Source organism: Struthio camelus, chromosome 1 (genome assembly GCF_040807025.1).
Source record: "Struthio camelus isolate bStrCam1 chromosome 1, bStrCam1.hap1, whole genome shotgun sequence".
In the NCBI taxonomy this organism is placed as follows: Eukaryota; Metazoa; Chordata; class Aves; order Struthioniformes; family Struthionidae; genus Struthio; species Struthio camelus.
Genome location: NC_090942.1, coordinates 71,310,025 through 71,331,702, shown reverse-complemented (window position 1 = coordinate 71,331,702; position 21,678 = coordinate 71,310,025). Strand labels below are relative to the sequence as shown.

General features: G+C 41.9%; 1 protein-coding gene across 17 annotated transcripts in view; it reads right to left on the bottom strand.

The window, feature by feature from the left end:
- The window catches only part of CALD1 (caldesmon 1), a 279,725-nt gene that overhangs the window by 31,872 nt on the left and 226,175 nt on the right, over positions 1-21,678 (bottom strand). For all 17 annotated transcript variants that reach the window (XM_068947889.1, XM_068947959.1, XM_068947898.1 and 14 more), the window contains one exon: positions 1,602-1,748. In XM_068947889.1, the coding sequence (XP_068803990.1) occupies positions 1,602-1,748 (147 nt within the window). The remainder of the gene's footprint in view (positions 1-1,601; positions 1,749-21,678) is intronic.

The window sequence follows — 21,678 nt, the reverse complement described above, 5'->3', positions numbered from 1 at the left end:
CTGTTTCTAGAAAAAGGTTTACTATAACAGCATTCCACGGTGTGAAAATAGAATAGGTTACATCCTTCAGAATTTAGCAAACTGGTTCTGGGGATTAATTCTGGCATTCCTACATGTATAGGAATGGGAGGTTTCACAATGTCAGACCCGGGAAAGGTTCCCTTCCAGCCATGCTCCAACATCCGCTGAAGTCCCAGAGTCTTATTGACCTCAGTGGGCACTAGACTGGTCCCTGATGCTTGGAACAGCTGAAATATAAATAGCCCACTCTGCGCCTGGCAGCAGAATACTTGGAAGACCTCAGCTTGCTTTAAGGACCCCTTCCCTTCAGCTTGGCCTGGTCCACACGTGAAAATTCTTTGTCTTATTCACAAAGGTGCCCTCATCAGGCAAAATCTTTGAAGATGCTACTCAAGCAAGACACCTTCTGACTTCAATGACCTTCTCTAGCAATGAGAAAGTGGCTACTTCCGTTCAGCAACAACATCCACAGATACAGTCCATCATGGGATAACATGGTAATTTACAGTGAGGTGCAGCTGTGATTGTTTGCAAAGCGATATGTATCCCCTCAGAAAATGGTGTGAACCCAGCACCTAATTTGAGACATGCCACTTAACATCTGTAGGTATGAGAACTGGATCTCCCTCTCAGTCCCTGGAGGGTTTTGAAGTCTTCAAAATTCAGCTAATTAGGACTCCTATGTTCAGGTTTCCTCCCTCTTTCTAACTGTTTTTACTTTATACTGGAAAAAGATTATCATCTGCAATCAAGTGTTGCTGCTTTTTTATCTATATCCATTCTGTTTTTATTTAATAGAATGCTACCTGAGCTCAGTGTTTGATTGACTAGCTTGATATCACAAGGCATATTTCTGGTCTCTTCTGTCAAATGTTATGACTCCTGGACATTTGGATATATTATTTGTGAGGACATGAAACTGAACAAATGACACACAGACTAGAAGGCCAGTTCTGCCCTCCCAGTTTGCAACAAATGACACCTAACTCCACGAGCTTTTCTGTTGTTTATAGCTGTATAAGCCTCACAATGCCAGATGTGGCTTGATGCCTAGATCTCACATCCAGCACCTCCCATGCATATTTCATCTGCAGCTTGAGTCCTGGGAGCCTAACGTTCCCATGTGCCCTTGTGGGACATGACACCACAGTCCCTGTAAGCCGGATTCCTGAACTTTCTCATCTGTCCATCTCTTATCATGACAAAAGATGGACGACGTGGAGGCTTGTGGAGCCAGAGACAAGAGTACTACAGCCCATCTACAGAGCAGGCACACACGTGCCTGAGAGAATCTGCCAGCAGGACGCATCAGAAGTATTTCCCCTCATGAGTGCCAGCTGAGTTATCCTATAGACAGCCCTGAGCACACTCAGTAAGTAAATACGGGAATGGGTCACGCTCAGTGATACTCCCATTCAGCTGTGGTTTGCTGCTCCTCACAGTGTTTGGTCCTCATCGGGGCGAGGCTGGCCAAAGCTGGAACTTAAGATTTAAGCAGAAAAATAGAGCCCTTCAAAATATGTCTCTCCTCTAAACAGAAAGTACCGTTGACTCATCAGTAAACGACATTAAAGGTTTACCTGTTTTGGGCATTAACTTCTGATTTCTCTGTTACTTCTCCTGACAGATCGCCCTCTTCCTTTTGCCGAAGCCTCTCCTGTCGAGCCCGTCGGCGACGTTCTCTGGCAGCTTCTTCCTCATCGTCATCGTTTCTCTGGTAGGACAGCCTGCAATTAGGGAAAGACATTAGGGAAAGACAAATAAAGGGGCTGCAGCAGGTAGGACAGTGTCACTGTAAAACTACAAAAAGGAGTTGACCAGGGCTCAGTAAGTATGGCTGTTCCATGTTTTGGAGTTCAGTTTTGTTTTTGTTTTCAAAAATGAACGTGACAAAAATAGTCATAGCAAAGGCAACAGCCCTACTGCACTGTCAGTTTGCTCTTGGAAGATACCAAGGCCATAAAACCCCAGCTCTACAGCTAAGCAAACATCCTGCTAGACCGCATCATGATTCTGCCAGGGTGCACGCAACAGTTTTTAAGCAGACTATCACTCAAGCCCATGTAACTGAACTTGGTCACAGCTGAGCAGCCTTTTATTAGCCTCCACTAAATATAACACCCTTAACATGGTGACATTATACTAAAAACAAAGGATTAGAAAGCAGGGACATTTAAGTACAGCAATGCTTCTCTCAGTGCTCAGTTCTGAGTGCCAAACATCTGACACCTAAAAAAGTTTTGTAAGCCCAAAGCCCTGCCAGGCCAGATCATACAAGATCTCCACTGTGATGAAAGCCTGCAGCTGAGAACCTATTGTGTTCATCTAACCCAGCAGATGATTACAATTAGTTTCAGCCTACTTCAAAAAGAAAGCAAGATATTACAATCCTAATAATCCTGTGGTCCATTCAAATCTTTGCTGACATTCATTATTACTGTGAGAGATAAAGGGAAAGGCCCACATTTCTGTTATCTTTTTGTACAGGGAAAGGGAACTAGGAAGCTAACATGTGCCAGACCCAATCAGGGCGCTCATTTATTTTGCTTCCAGCAGCGGTCTGATATATGATGGCTAAGAAGTCACCCTTCCTTGTATAGTCACCCATTTAAGCTAGCTGTACAGCAATACACACAGAGAAGAGCTCTGCACATGCTCAAAGTAAGCACTATTAAAGCTTGTGTTTCAAAGAATATTTTAACATTAAAAGCAACAAAAACATTTTAATTTAGTCATAAATTGGATCGTCTAGGTCCAAGTCTCTCCCATTGCCTTGTCCTGGTACTTTTCCATAGGCGCTGCTTTCCTTTGCTGAAAAACAGGGTGAAACTATAGATTCAGCAGAGAGTCAGTTACCCAATTTTTCTTCTAAGATTAAAAATGGAAATTAAAAACCCAACGTGGCTGAGGGTAAAGCTGAGCCACTCGCCAGAGCCTGAACAGCTTTTTCATCCTGTGCAACTTTTCTTGGCCTCAGTGCACTGAGGCTCTCATGTGCTACTTTCATGCTCCACTTCAAGAGTTTGTAACTTTTTCCTTGTACAAAGCAGCCCCCCTCAAAGAGAATGAAAACCATGAGCAGAAAGACCATGAAGCATCATGCTGGGGGAAGGGGGAGGAAAGGGAGAAGAAGAATTAAAAGCACTACAGGTGAGCCAGGGAAGGCAAGAAAAAACATTTTCTGACATTTGTAAATAATTTAAACAGGGATCAATAATTCATTCAGGTCTAGAATGCAAAACATATGAATACAATAATAAACTAATGTGCAGAAAAAAGAGACCCTGGAATAAAAATGCATTTGCAAACTGACCATAGAAGGACCACTCGTTAGTAAGATATTCTGGCTGCAAGAAGCCTATGATCTTTTTAGCTCTGAACATCAAATGTGAGGGCACAGGACCTTTGCTTTTAGCCTGTGGCAGCTGGATAATGGCCATGAGTGAGTCAATTCCCACCGCCTATGGCTCAGGGGTTGTCTTTGCGGTGAGACCAGATGAGGATGAAGTCGTTTATCCTACTGTCTGCATCTACACAGAACATTCCTAGACAGCACAGAGAACAACCGTTTTTAAAAGCCTTTTTAAAACCACTAAGCTGTTCAGACAACTAAAAAGGGGCGAGGGGAAAAAAACCTTAAGCAAAAAACTCCTACTAAATGATACCCATTATATAAATCGAATAAAACTGATATGTATTTCTTGTCCTTGGACACTTATCACATCAATCCTCTGTTAAGAAAGCTGACAGTTTTTCCCAGTATCCTTTCAAGCATATCCACTGCCTCACTGCACATCACAGCGGTTTCCTACAGCAAGCAAGCACACCAGATATGGGCACCACCCATAACAATCATTTTAAGTATTCAATTTTGTTCACTAGCGTAGACGCACGATACATCCTCAATATCTGATAGAAATGGCAATATCAATAACTAATCGCAGTTTTACATATCTGTATCAAATTTTCTCTAAAATTACCTTAAACTACTTCCCAGATTGTATTTTTAAGGGCTGCTTTACTTTCCTCAGAAGTGCAAGCTATTCTGGAACAGATCTGAGCAGTCTCCTCATACACTAACTGGCATACAAACAGTAAGGCAAGATGAAATGGCAGGGTCAGGTTGCCTCATGTTAATTAACAGACTAAGGGAGCATGCTGTGAACTAATTGACAAAAGGATCATTTATGAGGAGGTAGATACCTTCATTGTCATCGATTTTCCATGAGAAATTCAGTCATAGGAAAGATGATGCGAGTAAGAAAATTGCCATTTCTGCCCATGAAAAATATGCTCTTTTGACTGTGATGTTCCTAAGTTATCTTAGAAGCCTCTTTCTCCTGTGCTGCCTAGGGAAGCAAACTAATTGCACCCAGAAAATAAAACACAGGCAAGCACATGAGTTCACATCCTCTCCACTGTGTACTCATTCACTTTGTATCACAGGAAGGCTGACTCTCACTCATGTGCTCTCCCACCGTTAGAGCTCTCCCTAGCTATACGTCACAAGCAAAATCAATTGGGGAGATCTTCCGAGCACTTATGCTACTCACCTATGTCTTTCAACATTCATTATACCCAGAGTAAAAATAAAGTATAAGGCCAAAACTTCAGCTCTATATATCAGACAGATGGAAATCTAATGATCCACACTGGCCAGTGGTGTTTCTCCACTCCTGGAGAACAGCCTTGCTGCCCAGCATGCAATACACACCCTGCAACTAAATTAAACTAACCTTATATCCATTTGTCACCTTCCGCATAACTGTTCAGAGTCTTTGCAGGTAAGTATCTCACTACAGTTAGCTGTTCCAGCTATCCCAAGCAATGAGAGCACAGCATGATCTCAGAGAGGTATGCCAAGCCTTCTGATACGTGATAGCTCTTATTAACTATTCAGATGAAAAGAAGCCGACTTGGAAACCATCCTCCACCTTGCTACCAAAGATAACATGCTCTTGATCTAACTTGCAAAAAAACTAAAAACAAACAAACAAAACAAAAAAAATCAAAAAAACAGCAGATTGTTGGCTGTTTCTCCTGTTACCCCCTTTATAGTTCTGACATGGGAAAAGGCAGGGTAACCTGTGCGTGTTGTTGGTAAGTCCTTCTGGTAAAGCATTAGCGCCGAGCCTATCATACTTCACGTGCAGCACAATGTAAATGCAGGAGACCAAGCATTACATGTATGTGACAGGTCACTTCCTACCACGCTAGGTAGGAATAAAAAGTTGCAACAGATATTCTAGCCCATTGAGTGGGCAGGATAATTTTACATCTCCAGGAGTGAAATCCCAAACCCACTGAAGTCAAGAACAAATTTCCTGTTTATTTCAATATGCTCAAAACATTACCCTCAGACTGAACGTGGAAACCCTACAGACTAGAACTGTAGGTAACTCTGTTGGAATGGGAATACAAGCAGCGAGGCTATCTATCACAGAATTTGTTCTGAGAGATTCTCTGCCCTATGAATTTTATGTTGAGTATTAAATTTAGATAAAGTTATAACCCAGTAACAGCTAGAACGATGACAGGGCTGAAACTATTTCATACAACCCAGCTTCAACTGATTTCCACTTGAAACCACAAATCAGCTCAAACACTATCTGAGGCACTTTGGTTTTAGAGTTTCTTGCCTAGTATTATTACATTAGTCTGAGTGAAGACAGGACTGAAATTTCCTGATCAAACTCAGAGGCCTGCTACAGTAGACATTTTATAAATATATGGGAAAATCTGGTCTCTATTCTAAACAATATGTATTCTGATTAAGTAGAAACTTAATAATCTGCTGAACTAAACCTGATGTTTCTAAATTCTTTTTCATTTTTCACAAAGTAAATAAAAAGATCAACTATCATGTAGCCTAACATGCAACAAAGCATATGTAGAACTGCCCCCCAATACAGATTTTAATTAGATGCAACTGTACCTATGAAGCAAGCACTTTCCAGCACACCTTTGTTATCAGGAAGCCTTTATGGTCTGCACGCTACATATATTACAGATTGATTTCTCTGTGGTGCAGCCCAAGAAATGGTATCACTCATCCTATTATAAAACTACTGCATCTCTACTTGCAACCTAACCTGTTTCTAAGATCTTCACCCTTCATTACCTAACACCACAACAGTTGAAGTGACATCTGTTGACCTGTACATCTCCAAATTTATGGCAGAGGGAGGAAGGCAACACAATGTTCTTGATGACAAATTTCACAGGCACGTTCAGTCTACAGAAGTTGCATTTGTTGGCCTTCTGTGCTCTTAGAAAGCCTACCTATTCACTCAGCCTCTACCTGAAGCCCTGGATGGGGTGAGGGTGGACTCAGTTATAATATATGCTGGGGAGTACTCTTTGTGTCACTGCTGATATTCGGTCAAATTTTATTTATGATTATATATGTTTTTAATTTTTTTATTGTTCATGCAATTTGTGTTATGATAGGCGCACACACACTTCAAAATGTGAATACAAACAACTGACCAGTCTTCACCTTCAAAACACAACAAATGTGCACACTTCTGAACATTATGTCCCTGTCAAGCTTCATGCATCAAATGTCAGCTGTATTTCACTCAAGTCATATCTAAAAATGTGGCAAATGGTGGGGGGAGGGCAGTTGTGGCGAAATTAGTTCTTCTAATCATTCCTCCACGATTCAGTGACAGCTGCCAGGATTCTGCTCAGATCTGCTCAAGAAGATTCATTTTCCACATTTTTTTCATTTTGCCTCACCTCCATCCCTGGAAAGGTGATGGAACAGCTCATCCTGGAGGTCATCACTAAGCATGTGGAGGACAAGAAGGTGATCAGGAGTAGTCAGCATGGATTCACCAAGGGGAAATCATGCTTGACCAATCTGACAGCCTTCTATGACGGAATGACTGGCTGGGTAGATGAGGGGAGAGCAGTGGATGCTGTCTACCTGGACGTCAGCAAGGCTTTTGACACTGTCTCCCATCACATCCTCCTAGGTAAGGTCAGGAAGTGTGGGTTAGATGAGTGGACGGTGAGGTGGCTTGAGAACTGGCTGGATGGCCGAGCTCAGAGGGTTGTGGTGAATGGCGCAGAGTCAAGTTGGAGGCCTGTGGCTAGTGGTGTCCCCCAGGGGTCAGTCCTGGGCCCAGTCTTGTTCAATATATTCATCAATGACCTGGAGGAAGGGACAGAGTGCACCCTCAGCAAGTTTGCTGATGATACTAAACTGGGGGGAGAGGCTAACACACCAGAAGGCTGTGCTGCCATTCAGAGGGACCTGGACAGGCTGGAGAGGTGGGCGGAGAGGAACCTCATGAAGTTCAACCAAGGCAAGTGCAAGGTCCTGCACCTAGGCAGGAACAATCCCATACACCAGTACAGGCTGGGGGCTGACCTGCTGGAAAGCAGCTCTGCAGAGAAGGACCTGGGAGTGCTGGTGGATAACAAGTTAAGCATGAGGCAGCAGTGTGCCCTTGTGGCCCAGAAGGCCAATGGTCTCCTGGGGTGCATTAGGCAGACTGTTGCCAGCAGGACGAGGGAGGTGATCCTGCCCCTCTCCTCAGCCCTGGGGAGGCCTCCCCTGGAGTACTGTGTCCAGTTCTGGGCTCCCCAGTACAAGAGAGACATGGCACTCCTGGAGAGAGTCCAGCGGAGGGCTACCAAGATGATTAGAGGGCTGGAGCACCTCTCCTAGGAAGAAAGATTGCAAGAGCTGGGCCTGTGTAGCCTGGAGAAGAGAAGACTGAGAGGCGATCTCATCAACGTGTACAAGTATCTGAAGGGGGAGTGTCGAGAGGATGAGGCCAGCCTCTTCTCCGTGGTGCCCAGCAACAGGACAAGAGGCAACGGGCAGAAACGGAAACACAGGAAGTTCCATTTGAACCTGAGAAAAAACTTCTTGACTGTGAGGGTGACAGAGCATTGGAACAGGTTGCCCAGAGAGGTAGTGGAGTCTCCTTCGCTGGAGATATTCAAAACCCGTCTGGATGTGATCCTGGGCAATATGCTCTAGGTGACCCTGCTTGAACAGGGAGGTTGGACTAGATGATCTCCAGAGGTCCCATCCAACCTAACGATTCTGTGATTCTGTGATTCTGTGATTCTGTGATTTATAAGGGCAGAATTTCAGTCCAAAACATTTATGTTTCAAAAAAATGTAGTGAGTGAAAACAGAGGATTATGCTGCAGACGTGCAGACATGCCACCACAGTTCTCAGTCCAATGTTGTGCATGAATGTTGTTATTAACACCCATATTTTTCACATATTTCTCAATTTGACATGCACTATTTTTTCCACATTGAATGTAGGAGAGACAAATGGATAAAATTAACCAATGGTTGGAAATTAAACCCAGACAAATTAAAATTGGAAATGAAGCACATGTTTTTAACAGTGAGGGTGATTAAATATACCAGAAATGATGGAGTATCCACCTCTTGCGTCTTCACATTAAGACGGATGCCTTTCTGGGATTACTGGCACAACTTGTGAATTTCCATTATTCCTTTAAGATTAGATGATATGATGGCACTCCTGGACTTAAACACTACCGTCTTCCATTTACAGAAGGTGCATGCCTCCTCATTCTGCTCACAGTTTGTCTCTCACACAATTTTCTTTTAAATCTTCTCAACAATATATTCTCCGGAACTGCACAAACTGTATTTTCTCAACGGGCAAATAACCTACAGACTGTATCCACATAGTTCTCTGGGAAAAGTGAAAAGATTGACACCTTTCAATGTATTCTGTTCTTATTTATATAATTTTATACTACGGATTTCTCATAGCCTTACTCATTTTTCATAGCTCCAAAGAGTTCAAGGGAATTTTTTTCCAATGAGAAACCACTTATTCTATGGGTTAGCAGAAAACATTGTCATATTTGGCACTCTTGATTTCCAACTGTACCTTTAGAAGCTTACTTTGCTCTGATTTTAAGCCTTGATCTAAAATACTGAAAACAGTAAATAACATGTATTTAACAACTAAAATTTTTTTTCATCTGAGCAAAATCCACAGATGATTTACATTAGTTAAGGATCTGGCCCTGAAAATACAATGGTTTGTTTTTTTGCATGACAGAAGAGCTAAATATGGGAAAGAAAAGGTCTTGCATGAGGTCCAGCTTTGCATGTACTCTTCTTTGTTTCTTTTTCTTTGCTGTTTTTGACAGCTAAAGCTTTCTTCACAGGTAAGGAAACAGTAGGTGTCCTCCCTTTAACAATGGGATTCTAAAAAACTGAGTTGTGAACAGTATGCACAGAACATAAAGCATAAAAAGCAATGTGCAAGCCAATAACCACAAAGGAAAATGAATCCATATTAATGACAATGCAAAAAGTAATTCATGGCAAAAGTAGCCAAGGATTTTATATCCTTGCAGAAGATTGCACTGATTCCTCTAGGGTAGATCCTGGCTTCCAAAATTAATGGGGTCTATTCAAAATGTCCACTTCAGTTCAGTAGTGGCACAGGGTTTACAATGCTTCTCTACTTTCCTGAAGCCTTCTGTTCATGGTAACACTGTTGTTCTGGTTTTAGATTCAAATCCTAAAACCTGAGCCTTGTAGTTAGAGCCAGGATGTAATATCACCGCATTACTCTGTACAAAGGCAGAATGACTCATGCATGCGCCTATTTTTTTCCCTTCATGGCTGAAAACTGATGATCTGTTTCATAATATGAAATGCAAGCAGATTCTCCAACCACATTCAAATAACTCTGGTAAATTGCCTCAGTAATACCTCAGAGTACCTCAGCATAAATCGCATGCAGAGCCACTAACATGAAGGGTAAAAACCTTCAGCTACTGAAACCATGTCAGATTTGCCTCCAACATATATTTTATTTAGATAAAAGTACTTGCTAGAAATGTCCCAGGGAAAAGCATGTAATTCTCTCAATATGTGAAGTCTGTAATGCCTTGCAGTTTTACTTCATCCGCAGTAGATTTGACGTTGACCAGCCAGGGAGCAACACAATATATTTAACCTGCTTTAATTTAGAAGCATCACGTGAAAGGAAAAAAAAAGCTAACTAGGCAGAAAACAATAATTGGTCAAGCAACTTTTAGCTGATACCTACAACTTTTTTACTGCTTTCCTTGAAGCTGAGTGGAACTCACCCAGAAATCTGTTTCTCTGGCAGATAACAAACGTGCAAAGAAGCCTACAGAACAAGCTTGCTTTTTCAAACTTAAAAAAGTGGGAGCAAAAAACAACTGCTGTGCATACCACTGTGGTTGATGTGGTATTTCTTGACTCTGTAGCAAATTGCTTTCTGCTTGCTGCCACCACCTCCAGTTTCTACTGCTTTATTGCAAATAAAATCCAAAATCATTTATGCCGCATCCTTACCCAGTAATATTTCAGGCATATGACTGTTGAGAATAATGGGCATTTTGCCTAGCTGAGGCATAAGCAAGGACTTACAGGATTCGCCCCAGCAAATATAATCCACAATTACTACAAAGCCAAATCATAAATTTTCTTTCTTGTGGTTTCGGGCCCCTGTATTCAATAAGGCTTTCAAGGCACTTTTATACCTCAAATTGCTAGCTTACTGAATGAATAGAAAATTAAGACCTAACTCCTCCTCTTTTTTTCATTTCATCGCAAACAAAACTCTACCTCAAGTGATGAGAGACTTAATTAGACAGAAGGAAATAAAAATGATGAAGGACACCAGGATTTATAGCTTAAAAAAGATCCCCTAGGTATTGAAATTTTTGGTCTTTCAAGGAAATATGTAAAAGATTTGAAGAATGAAACCTATATTTTCTTACGGATACCTTTAGGCAAATTGACATCTCAAAAGTGTTAAGCTCAAACTACAAAGTTCTAGTTCCTCCAAACATCTCTTTTAATCATTACAAGATTCATGTCATCATCTGTGACAACTGCCAGAAATCTTAAGGTGGGGAGGGAAGAGAAGAATCCTTGTTTCAGGGGCATTTTCTCCTCCTATAGAGTCCTGCCATTAAATGACAGTGAGGTAGACAGTGACACACGCCCCACCAAGCAAACTTGGGGGGGCATCTGCAGCAAAAGTGCACCGGGAGCTCTGCAGCCACATGAGGAGGAACCTGAACAGGACACTGAGAGCACAGGGACATTTTTCACGGTCAACAGTAATTTTTTATTTTTATATATACATGTATATATGTGTATATATATATATGTATGTATGTGTATAAATTCTCAGCAATGGAGCTGAGAAACAATTCATCTTTGTATTAAAAAAAAAAAAAAAAAAGACTCAGATCACATGCAGCACAGTTTTTCCAGTATAGGCTGGAGTGGAAACTGTGTAGTCATTAGGAAGTGGAGTTTTATCCTTTGTTCAAGCACAGCAGTTATAAAGCATTTCAAGAGAATTCCCAATTACTGTTGCTCAGTTTCCCTACCTCTACAGCAGTGCAAGTCTTCTGATATCACCACCTGCCTTTAAATGCAAGAGTGTTATTATTGAATGAAACCGTATCTCCTGCAGCTTCACCTCCCAAATATGCAACGCTATTAAACTTGCAGACTGAGCAGAACAGGGTCCTACTCAGAGGATGCATTTTGATGGGGTAAACTAAAGAACAAAAAGGAGGAAAAATGCAGTAGATAAATCTGTCTAACAAAGAGGCTCAAAGCAGCTTCCAAATGAGTTGTGGTTGTACCTTAGGGTTTCTTACACTTAGTCTTAGATACAATAGCAAAGGTAGCATTTGTTATGCCCGGCTTTTTATAGCAGCTCAGTATCGCTACCTCATGGTTCAATTCTGGCAGCAATGGCCTGAAGCAAGACCTTGCAGGCAAGTCCCGCTCTTTGTGAGCACCACCTCAGCCAGGTGCGCACAGAACATGGTGCAGCACACCTTGCCTCCACCCCACAGGAGCTACAGCGGCAATGGCAACCCAGAGAAAGGCTTTCAGCAAGGCTTCCCTCTGAGACAGAGGCAAGGAGTTCTGATGGAAGGAGCATAAAGGGGAATTAGCTTCCACTGTTCTCTGCTCAGTGACAAATTTAGCCCTGTACCTGTAGCAGACACTGTTTTCTGAAGAAAAAATAGTTTAAACTTTTTTTAAAAAAGATTATTTCTGGTGTTATCTTTAAATACCAAAAAAGCATGCCCCACCCTCCCAAATTAGCCAACAGGAAAAAACCTACAGTGTTGGGAAAACATAAACTCAGTGTTATAAGTTATATATGTTTCTGACCCAGAAACCCAGTCCTTTCAATTTCATCTTCTCCACTACTTTTCACCCTGGTTTCCTACTTTGAAGGCTTGTTTATTGCAGCATGCTAGGAAATAGAGGGCCTCTTCACAAATCAATACTTGCATTTCATCCCCTCCACAAAAATTTTAAGAGGATTGCTTTATTTTAAGAGCACTATATTTTAAAAGCAGGTGCAGGACAATGAGTATAGGTCTCACACACAGAAGTCTTCTCCACTTTCAATTTGTATTTGCTCTGTTGAATAAGGACAAACATTAAAAAATGTTAACTCAGAAAATCACTGTATTTGTTAGCATCCAAACCAGTCACATACACTCTGCTTCATCCATCACAGCGCCCAGCGTACTCACAGTCAGCTTCCAGCATATACCCATTTACCATCCATCTGAAACGAAATGTGAAATTTGAGATGAAACATGGCTTTGGTTTTCTAAGATGACAAATCTCAGCGTGGAGAATCCCTTTTTGTGTTCATGCTTTTCCTTCACCTGCCCTCTAGGTGTTGCAGAGAATAATGAGGAACTGGGGCCAGGAAACTACAGTGAGTGAATCCTGAAAGGAACAATGTTCACAGCATCACCCTGATTGGTATCAGGGACACCCTCTGCCAACAGCACTAGACCTATCTCGAAGGAAATTATTTCATCCATCACCGAAATGCAGTCGCACCTAGGGAGGAACAGCATGCGTGTCGTGGCTCTGACTCCGTAACCATAACACTGGTCTCTGATTCAAGGCTGATAGTGAAATTGGATATGGATTTGAACAAGACTGGGACAGAGAAGCAGCGGGGGTGGGAGGAGGAAGGTGGAAGCAGAGGCAACAGAGGATATCCAGCGTGGGACCGGCTTCACACGGCTGTCCGACCTCAGCAGTACCACAGCTTAGAGAACCAAATTCTGCCATGATTGCCAGAATGGAAACTGCAAGGTAGTGGACCACAATTACTTAGACTATACATTGCTCAGTAACTCCTTTGGCCTCGCCCGAGATGTCATGTGATCTGAAAGAACTTCAAATGGCCAGAGCGCTCTACTTTTACTGCTCGATTCATCAAAAGTATGGGTGTTAGCACTAGCTGGGGTTCTGTGAGGTATCCAAACTCCTCTATATTTCCCAGGGGGATTACAGATTGTAACTACATTACTATTGCTCAGAGCCTGCCAGGTCTCTGACAATGTCTGCTGTAGCTTTCAGCAAAGTCTTGTGCTGCACGACCAAAGTACAAGCTATGTATGTATTTGCACATATGGAGTTCGGAAAAATAATTTTACCAGACAGTCATTCAGATAATCATAGAATAATCTATTTTTCATCCACTCTTCCCAACACCAAATATGCAAGAGGAGGACACAACCTTAACACACCACAGCAGACTAAATATTGAAATAAACGTTGCAAACAGGAAAGCAATTGAAATGTAAGAAGAGAACATGCACCAAAACAGAATGGACTGCGAAGTCTTATGCTAACTGAAATAAACCACTTTAGGGGGAATATGGCATTACAAATACGTTCAGTGCTACAACATATGGTGAATGGAAAAAAAATAATGAAAAACAGATGTCTCAAAAGTTTTCTTGTTACCCGTTCTCCATACACCCAACCCATGGATACTGTGCAGGTGCAGATTTCGTTTCAAGGGCAATTCATGACAGTCCGCTTTTAACATGGACAAGTATCTGTCTCTTTTCGCAGGTTAAGAAACCTACTGTCAACAGCCAAGGTGATTAGGAGATGTTTTCAGTGAGACAGCAGAGGAATTATGAGCACAGATTCTGTCACTTGCTAACAGGATTAGGGGCAGATACATTCCATGCATCTCTCCGAAAGCTAATCCTGATGTGTCTTTCACCTTCATGAAAGGTAAAAACTCCTTCCATAGAACAGGTTTGTACAGATATGCAAGGTCTCGTACAGCATTTTGAACAGCCCACTAATGTTCCAATGATTTGCAGACATCGTATAACAACACTGTGCAGTTTAAACAGCTGGACATTTGTAATGAGGCCATTGCAATTACACCCTCATAAACAGAACAAAATATTCTGACTTTAACCTTTCAATTAGCTTTCCCTTACATTGCTCCACCGCAATCCTTATTCCAGAAGTTGTTACTGGTAAGAAACTATCAAACAGCTTACACAAAGTAAAACGTGGAAAACCGACTCTGAAATTACAAGATGACCAATTACACTGGAAATATGAATCTAAAAACTACAGTTCTTCAAAAAGGGCACAGAAACTTTTCATGGCACCCTTAATTCCAACAAAAACGTCTCCCATTTCAAATATTCACTAACAAATTATCTATGAGTCTTGAGTTAGTCAAAGAACATACCAAGATAAAAACTAGTAAGTCTGATAAAAATAACCATTTGCTTGCCCTGGAAGTGCCCCATGTGCCCATGTTCTGTGGACTTCCAGTAGGATACAAGCTCCTCAAGGTGCGTCTAACCCAGAGAAACTGCCGTGTAGAGACACTGTGCCAGCAAAAGAGACTTCTGCAATATATAATACATTTCCAAATCACAGCAATTACTGCGCACATTTTTTTTTCATTCTGGAACAGCAGTTGTACCCATTCTGTAATAGCTATTGCAGAACACTTCACACTGAAACAGTTCTCACAATAAATTTCCTCACGCAGATGAGCTCTTCATGAATGGGGGGAGCTGCATGGTATTTACCAGCTGCACCTTCCCTGCAAGTTATTGATCAGCTCCTCTTTGTTATTTGGCATCTCTTCCACTGCCAAATAGTTAGCCTCCCCGCAAATGGTCAGCCTCTCCCCAGCGTCCTCTGTGCTTCACATTTATCAGATAAAAACCCCAGCCCTGAGCTTTCAGTCCCTGTTCTTGTCGCAGCTCCAGCTCGCAGAGAGGCAAACTATGTGCACGCTCCTCCTCCTCCTTCAGCACCCGGGTTGTGAGAGAGGCCTAGAGGCACTAACCTGCACTGGACCCACAACTGACTATTTTAAAGAAACAGAAATTGAAAATTCATCGTTAAGCACAAAAGAATGTGTTTAAGTCAAGGCTTCTGGTATAATCCATTATGTTCCTACAGTGAACTTGGACTGATGGCTATTTTCCCCTCATTGTTATATTAATACTTGGCACTTGCTAACTTCTTTCCATCAAAAGATCTCAAAGAGCTTTACAAATGTTAATTAATCCTCATAACGCCTTCTGATTTCTGCATGGTAGGTGTTACTATTATAATGCTAGTTTATGAAATGGAAAAATGGAGACACAGATGAATGTATTTGTTTTAGCCTAAACCACACAGCAGATAAGATTCTCACTTTGGCTGCGCTACTTCAGGCCTGGTCCAAAACCTGTTGAAGTTACCAGGAGCTTTTCCAGCAGCTTCCAAAAGGCATTGTTTCAGGTATGCTGATGTCTTCTTCCCAGGTCCGTCTTTAGCAGCTGCACAGCACTGACTCCCATTACTGAGCTCAAAAGTGTGTGAAAGCCACTGGCAGAATTGATTATCCCGAGATGCTTTTTGCTGGCATACTCAACAAAGAGGCATCCTCTTCTGAGCTCCCCTAGCTCTCTCCGAGCAAGTGATGGCCTGCCTCTCCTCTGTTTAATTTCTTCTGTTGCTAGGTACTTTCAAATCAGTAGTTTACATTTTAAAGAAGAGCTGTGCATGCTGGGAAATGGGGAAGGAAGGGTGAAAAGCTAGTTTACCTTGAGGGATATTGCAGCCATGTCACTGTGAAAGCCCTTCAGGCTGCACTTGGTCAGCATGCCTCAACACAGCCTGGCACCTCTTTGAAGCATTGGGTTGTGAACTGAGATGTACTTAAGTGCCTGAAAGTATGGAAAATGGGGGTTCAGAGTCCTCACCCTACCATTGGGAAATGAGGAGTTAGCTTGTTGCCAAACCTTTCTTTTTCTCATGCTTCAACAGGTGCAAAAAGCCAACTTGGTGAAGCAGGATTCCCAAAAGGTGATTCAGTGAGAAAACATCAGGCCATGACATAGAGATTTTAGTCATACAGAAACTCCAGAAATTATCACATAGGAGGGCTCCCGCGCAGCGTGGTCTCTCAACCCTCTTCAGTGCCACAGTGTAGATGGGACTGACCTGAACATCAGCCAAGCACTCCCACCTCAGCTCCTGAGGGGCTACCTCGTGATTCAAAGATAAAATATTTCCTGTCTCATTTGCACTGCAATACAGAAAAGTGTTTCAGGAAGCAATTAGGACTCCTGAATACCAGGACGGTATTCACACAGTGGATGGATCCTTAGTAATAATGACACAGAGAACAGACCTTACATTTGGTCCAGATAAATATGCCGTGCTTTGTCCAAGTATCTTCTTTCCAGCAAACCACAGTAACCATTCACATAAGCACACCAAGCCCAGTGCAATCGAGAGACAATTCAATTTGTCTCATTATGAAAGTTCTCACTGAATTTACGACATGCACCCTGAAAGACACAGCACGGGGCCAAAAAACAGGTACTGGATGGAAAAATCTGTGTTTAATACCCTTTTGTCAAAATATAACATTTGAGAAGCGCAGATGCAGTAGTGTAAATAGCAGAATAATTGGCATGATAAAGAAATAGGCAAACAGTAGAGAATTTGAATTCCTGCTCACAAAGAGCGTGGTCCAACCTGTTACCACAACACAATTGACTAAGATTATTGAATAAGTTAGAGTTCTGTAATCATCCCTGTGAACCCTCAAGAAGAAGGATCAACTTCAGTAGCAACTGAGGTAACAAAAGGGTCTGGGGATCAACAATCCTCCAACTGGAAAAATAAGTTAAGCCTGCTTTTAACTCAGGCTAAAATGCTGCTAATTAAGATGCTTAATACGGGATTCAGAAGGCTTCATTTGGCCCCCATCTCTGCTACAAGTTCCTGCACGAAACACTTAAACTCCCCTGTGCTTCAGTTCTCATCTGACTAATAACACACAGGAATGCTCAGTGAAAAAAATAACCATTTGGGGGACTCAGAGGCTAGCATGAGGGGCAGTACCTACAGCAACAAAGTACTGTAAGACCAATAGGTCTAATGAGTTAAGTTGTATGGCTGTGTTCACAAACACTGGCAGTTCTCTGCCAGCGAGGTGTTCTTGGATGTACTTACAGGTTCTTCTGCCAGCTTAACATGAGTATGACACAGAGTAATATGTCAGTGCTAGTGCACAGTTATAAGCATATACAAAACACATTTTCTGGACCTTTACCCCCAACCTTGGTTCAAAATTACTCCCACAAAATTACCAAAGATTCAGGAAGCTCCAGGGAAGGCCCCACTACCTACTTTCCTATGTTACAGAGAGAACTCTCAAATGGTTTTCTCCTCCATTTTGCCTCTCCAGAAGCTTTTCCAGCTCCTTCCCCAATTTCTCACATTCCAGGTAGACCCTGTCACTCCTCACCTTATGGCATTTTAATGGGTGTCTCCTCCTCCACACCCGTGAGCCCTGCCTTAAATTCTCTCAAGCCTGAACCTTCCTACTACCTCAGCCTTGCAACACTATCAGCCTTTCCAGGACTCAGACTCTCACTAAATTCATGTCACGCATCCTGAAAGTGATAGAAGGGGCCAAAAGACAGGCACTAAACAGTAAAATCGCTGCTTACTACAGTCTTGTAAAAACTGCATTTATATATATCCTCTTGGGGTAGAGAAAACACACTGGTATGAATACCAGGGCAGGATAGCACAGGAAACAATTAGCACACTCTTAACATTTAACAGAAACAAATACCATATCACAGATTCAGAGTACTCTCCCTTCTAGCTTGGGGACTATAAGCATGGGGACTATATGATAGGTACAAGGCTGAACTTTGTCTCCCAACTGATCAGTCCACAGGGGGTTGGGCGAGTTTGAAAAAGAGAGAAGAATCGAGGGACTCAGGCAAGGAATTCATCCCACGGCTATCCTAAAATGACAAAGGATCAAATGCAGCTCTCAGATATGCACCAAACAGGAATATTTGTCCTCAACTGGATGGGCTGCAAATTATCGCTAATGCATGTGCTATCAGGGGGAAGACTTTCATGGCCGTGCCGATAAGGACTGGTGGGAATTCCAAGATAGCGTTGCTACAGTGCTACAAGAGCTTTTTAGTATCCTGACAAGTCTCGAGGAAAACTGCATTGCCATTTGCAGAGAATTTCAAAACTGCTCTTCTGTAGGCTTTACAGTAAAGGTAACTGAGGAGCTGCACAAGCCAGAAGAAAGTTAGTTCTGAGCCTTACTCGTTCCAATAAAAGTGAATGTTTAGTTAGCTTTGGAAGCAGACTTGACCTCTGCTAATTAAGCTTTGGGACTTTTTCAGATCCTGAGAAAGGAAACTGCTGACACGATGTGTCTGTCCACTCTGCAGGAAGCAGATGACTAAGACCGAGATGCACAGCACCATCTTACACACCCAGAATCCATGCCAGTCATCTCCCTTCCATTGGGGAAGTCCTAAAAATCTTCTGCTTCACAGAAGAAAGATGAGTGTTATGCAAAACTCCTAAGGCTATTATTTGACACTAGTTTAAAAAATATAAGAATGCTTTTGAAGAAATTAATATGCAAGAGAATATGGTATGGTTGGGGCACATTTCATTTGGGTTCTGCAAAATATCATGTAATACAGTAGCAGTAGAGAGCTTAAAGGGAATAACAAAAGGAAAAAGGAAAGGAAGCATGTGGTAAAGGAGAGGCCGCTGTTGCTGGCAGGAACTTAATGCCAGGGACCACCTGAAAACGAACAAAGAGATTATAAGGGTTCCACCATGGCCATTTCAGCATGGGATGGTCCGCATCATTTTGGGATGGTTAAAACTACAATATTGAACCTCGTGAGGCTCACCCATCCCATGAGCCTACAAATTGAGGGAGTTACAAATCCCCCCCCGCCAAAAAAAAAAAAGTGTGAGGATGGTGCCAGGATGCTAACATTTGTTATGCTGGGAGGTTCTTCTGTGATTACCCTGAAGCACCTCCAGTACTGAAAAGTACTGCAGGTGGAATGTGGCAAGCCAAAAATCTCATTTTCAGAAAGATGTAATATATTGTTACGGTTAAAAAATCTGTAGGCAATTTGGCTATGACACACCGAACAGAAGCCAAGATCTCATATCCTGTAGTGACAAATGCATAGGTCCCAGGAACACACCTCTAGGACAGGACTTCATGTTTCTTAGAGTATTGGGAAGAAAAACAAGCACACATGGATTGCTTCTGCAGGAGTTACTTTCTCCAGTATTTTGAAATGCACAGCAGATGATCTCTTACTTGAAAGTGATATGAAAACGATTCAGCAGTCAGAACCAAAACCGCTTACATGGAGTTAATCTCTGCAGGTTGGCATGCCAAATTCTGCTGGAGTTGCTCTTTCATGATCTCATGAGAGTCTGAATACTTGTCATTGCTGCTTAGTCAAGGTACATAAAAAAGTGGTGGATGGAAATTAAAAAAAAAAGAAGACAACAAAGTTAGCCAAGCCACTGACCTTCAAGAAGTTATTCTGACTTTGAGGAAAGAAAGTCTGAATAGGAATAGGTATCAGAGAAAAGAAAAAACAGCATCTCCAAGGGTGATGCACGTGCTACAAAGTACTCAATATTGATATAGTTAATGACTTTTCAGGATCAACTATCAGCTCCAGCCTGTCAGGATGACCAGACAAGCACGATATTTCTAGCTCTTGCCTCTGTCTGCTGAGCTGCACACAAGGGGCAACAGTTGCACAGCAGGTCACAAGGAAGAAGCTTCCACTGTAATTACAGGGTACTGTAATTCAATTTATCATCCACAGAAACAGAAGGGAAGTGGTTGTGCAGCAAGATGTTGGGAAGAGCCCACCTCTAACAGCGCATCTGTGTGTCTTGTTTAATGTGAACTGGTTCATCCAGTCCCTACTACTGGTGCTGTTTATTTTTCTTTTCTGCTTTACTATCATCCAAGTTTATCTTTCACATCCTTTGCCTCCAGTAAGCTAACCTCAACAATAACAGGATATGTATGCTAGAATTGTTATGTTGGAAAAAATGAGGAAAAAATGCTTCACAAGGCATACAATCAAACCTATAACAATGAGAAGAAAATAAATAACTGAGTGACAGAGAAAACTGGGCATTTAGTCACTAGTTAACCGTTATTCCTTCTACAGTCAAAGAACCACATACAGGGCAGGGGGGCATAGGTGGGAGGAGGCAGCCACTTGACGTTACTTTTGGTCTCCGGGTGCAACACAGAGTGAATTTAAGCAGAGCCAGTACTTGGCTTAATATTTCAGTTACCAAGAGACAAACAGAAACTGTGGAAGGAAAGAATTCAGATACCAGCTTCTGCCCTCACTTGAAACTTCACTCATCATAACTCAGTTTAAAACCCAAGGAACTCTATTTAAACTTCAAATCTGTACTGAATCCTGCATTCAGAACTGGGATGCATTATTCATTTCTGGAATTCAACAGGAACCTTCAAAGCAATTTGGAAGAAAACCGGCCAAACTATTTAAAGCATCAACTAAAAATTGCAGTTTGTACTTTCCTTCACTGATGGATCTCTGGGAAGAGAGAAAGTGGACCCTAATACTTCAGACTAAAGTGCGATTTTTTGACAGCTTCACAGACTGTTTAAATGCTTTAGATGCAAACAACTTTCGTGGAAAACTATGTTTCGACGTGCCTAATGTTCCTTTAAAGGTGACTACAATATGGCAGTGTTAGACTTGCAAAAACTTCTCATTACCACATCCAGTTTGTGTCACAGTGAGATTTTATGGCACTGCTGAACACTTGTGAGAAAGAGAAGGCCGAGGGGAGGGGAAGAGGGGGAAAAAAGCCCTCCCTGACTGTCTACTCTGCAAAGGATTTGAACTGTAGAAAAGAGGAACCATGTCAGCAAATGCCAAACCAATGTGATACCTGCCAAACCGCACCTTATCCTTCTCAATCAGCAAAAAAATTATCCACTGCCTGATTCCTCTTACCTCACCAATAAAGGGCTAGTTTTTTTCCCTTATTAGGACAGTCTCCATGCTGTAAAATTCTGGCTCTAATAAGTGGCTTTAACAATATGTGCTGCACATCAGCACAAAAAGAAAGCAACTAATAAAAATAAAACACAGGAGGAGAATAAAAGGGCTGAGTCCTAAATTAAAAGGGACGACATCAGCTTAGTTCGGGCTCCAAAATTCGATCATAGATTTTCTAAAACGGAGAATTAAAATTGGAGTGGATAAAAGTATGAAGGCTAACATTATACACATATGTAATTATCATCTTGGCCCTGCAGCTACTTATACATGTAAGCAGCCTTTCTGAACTCAAGGGGATTTTTTTTTAAATATACATTACTGCTTACAAGGTTCAAAATATAAATGTCAGCACATGAGAATACTGCAAAGGAAAAAAAAAGGTTTTTGTTGCATTTTCTTTAAGAAACAAAATGCAAA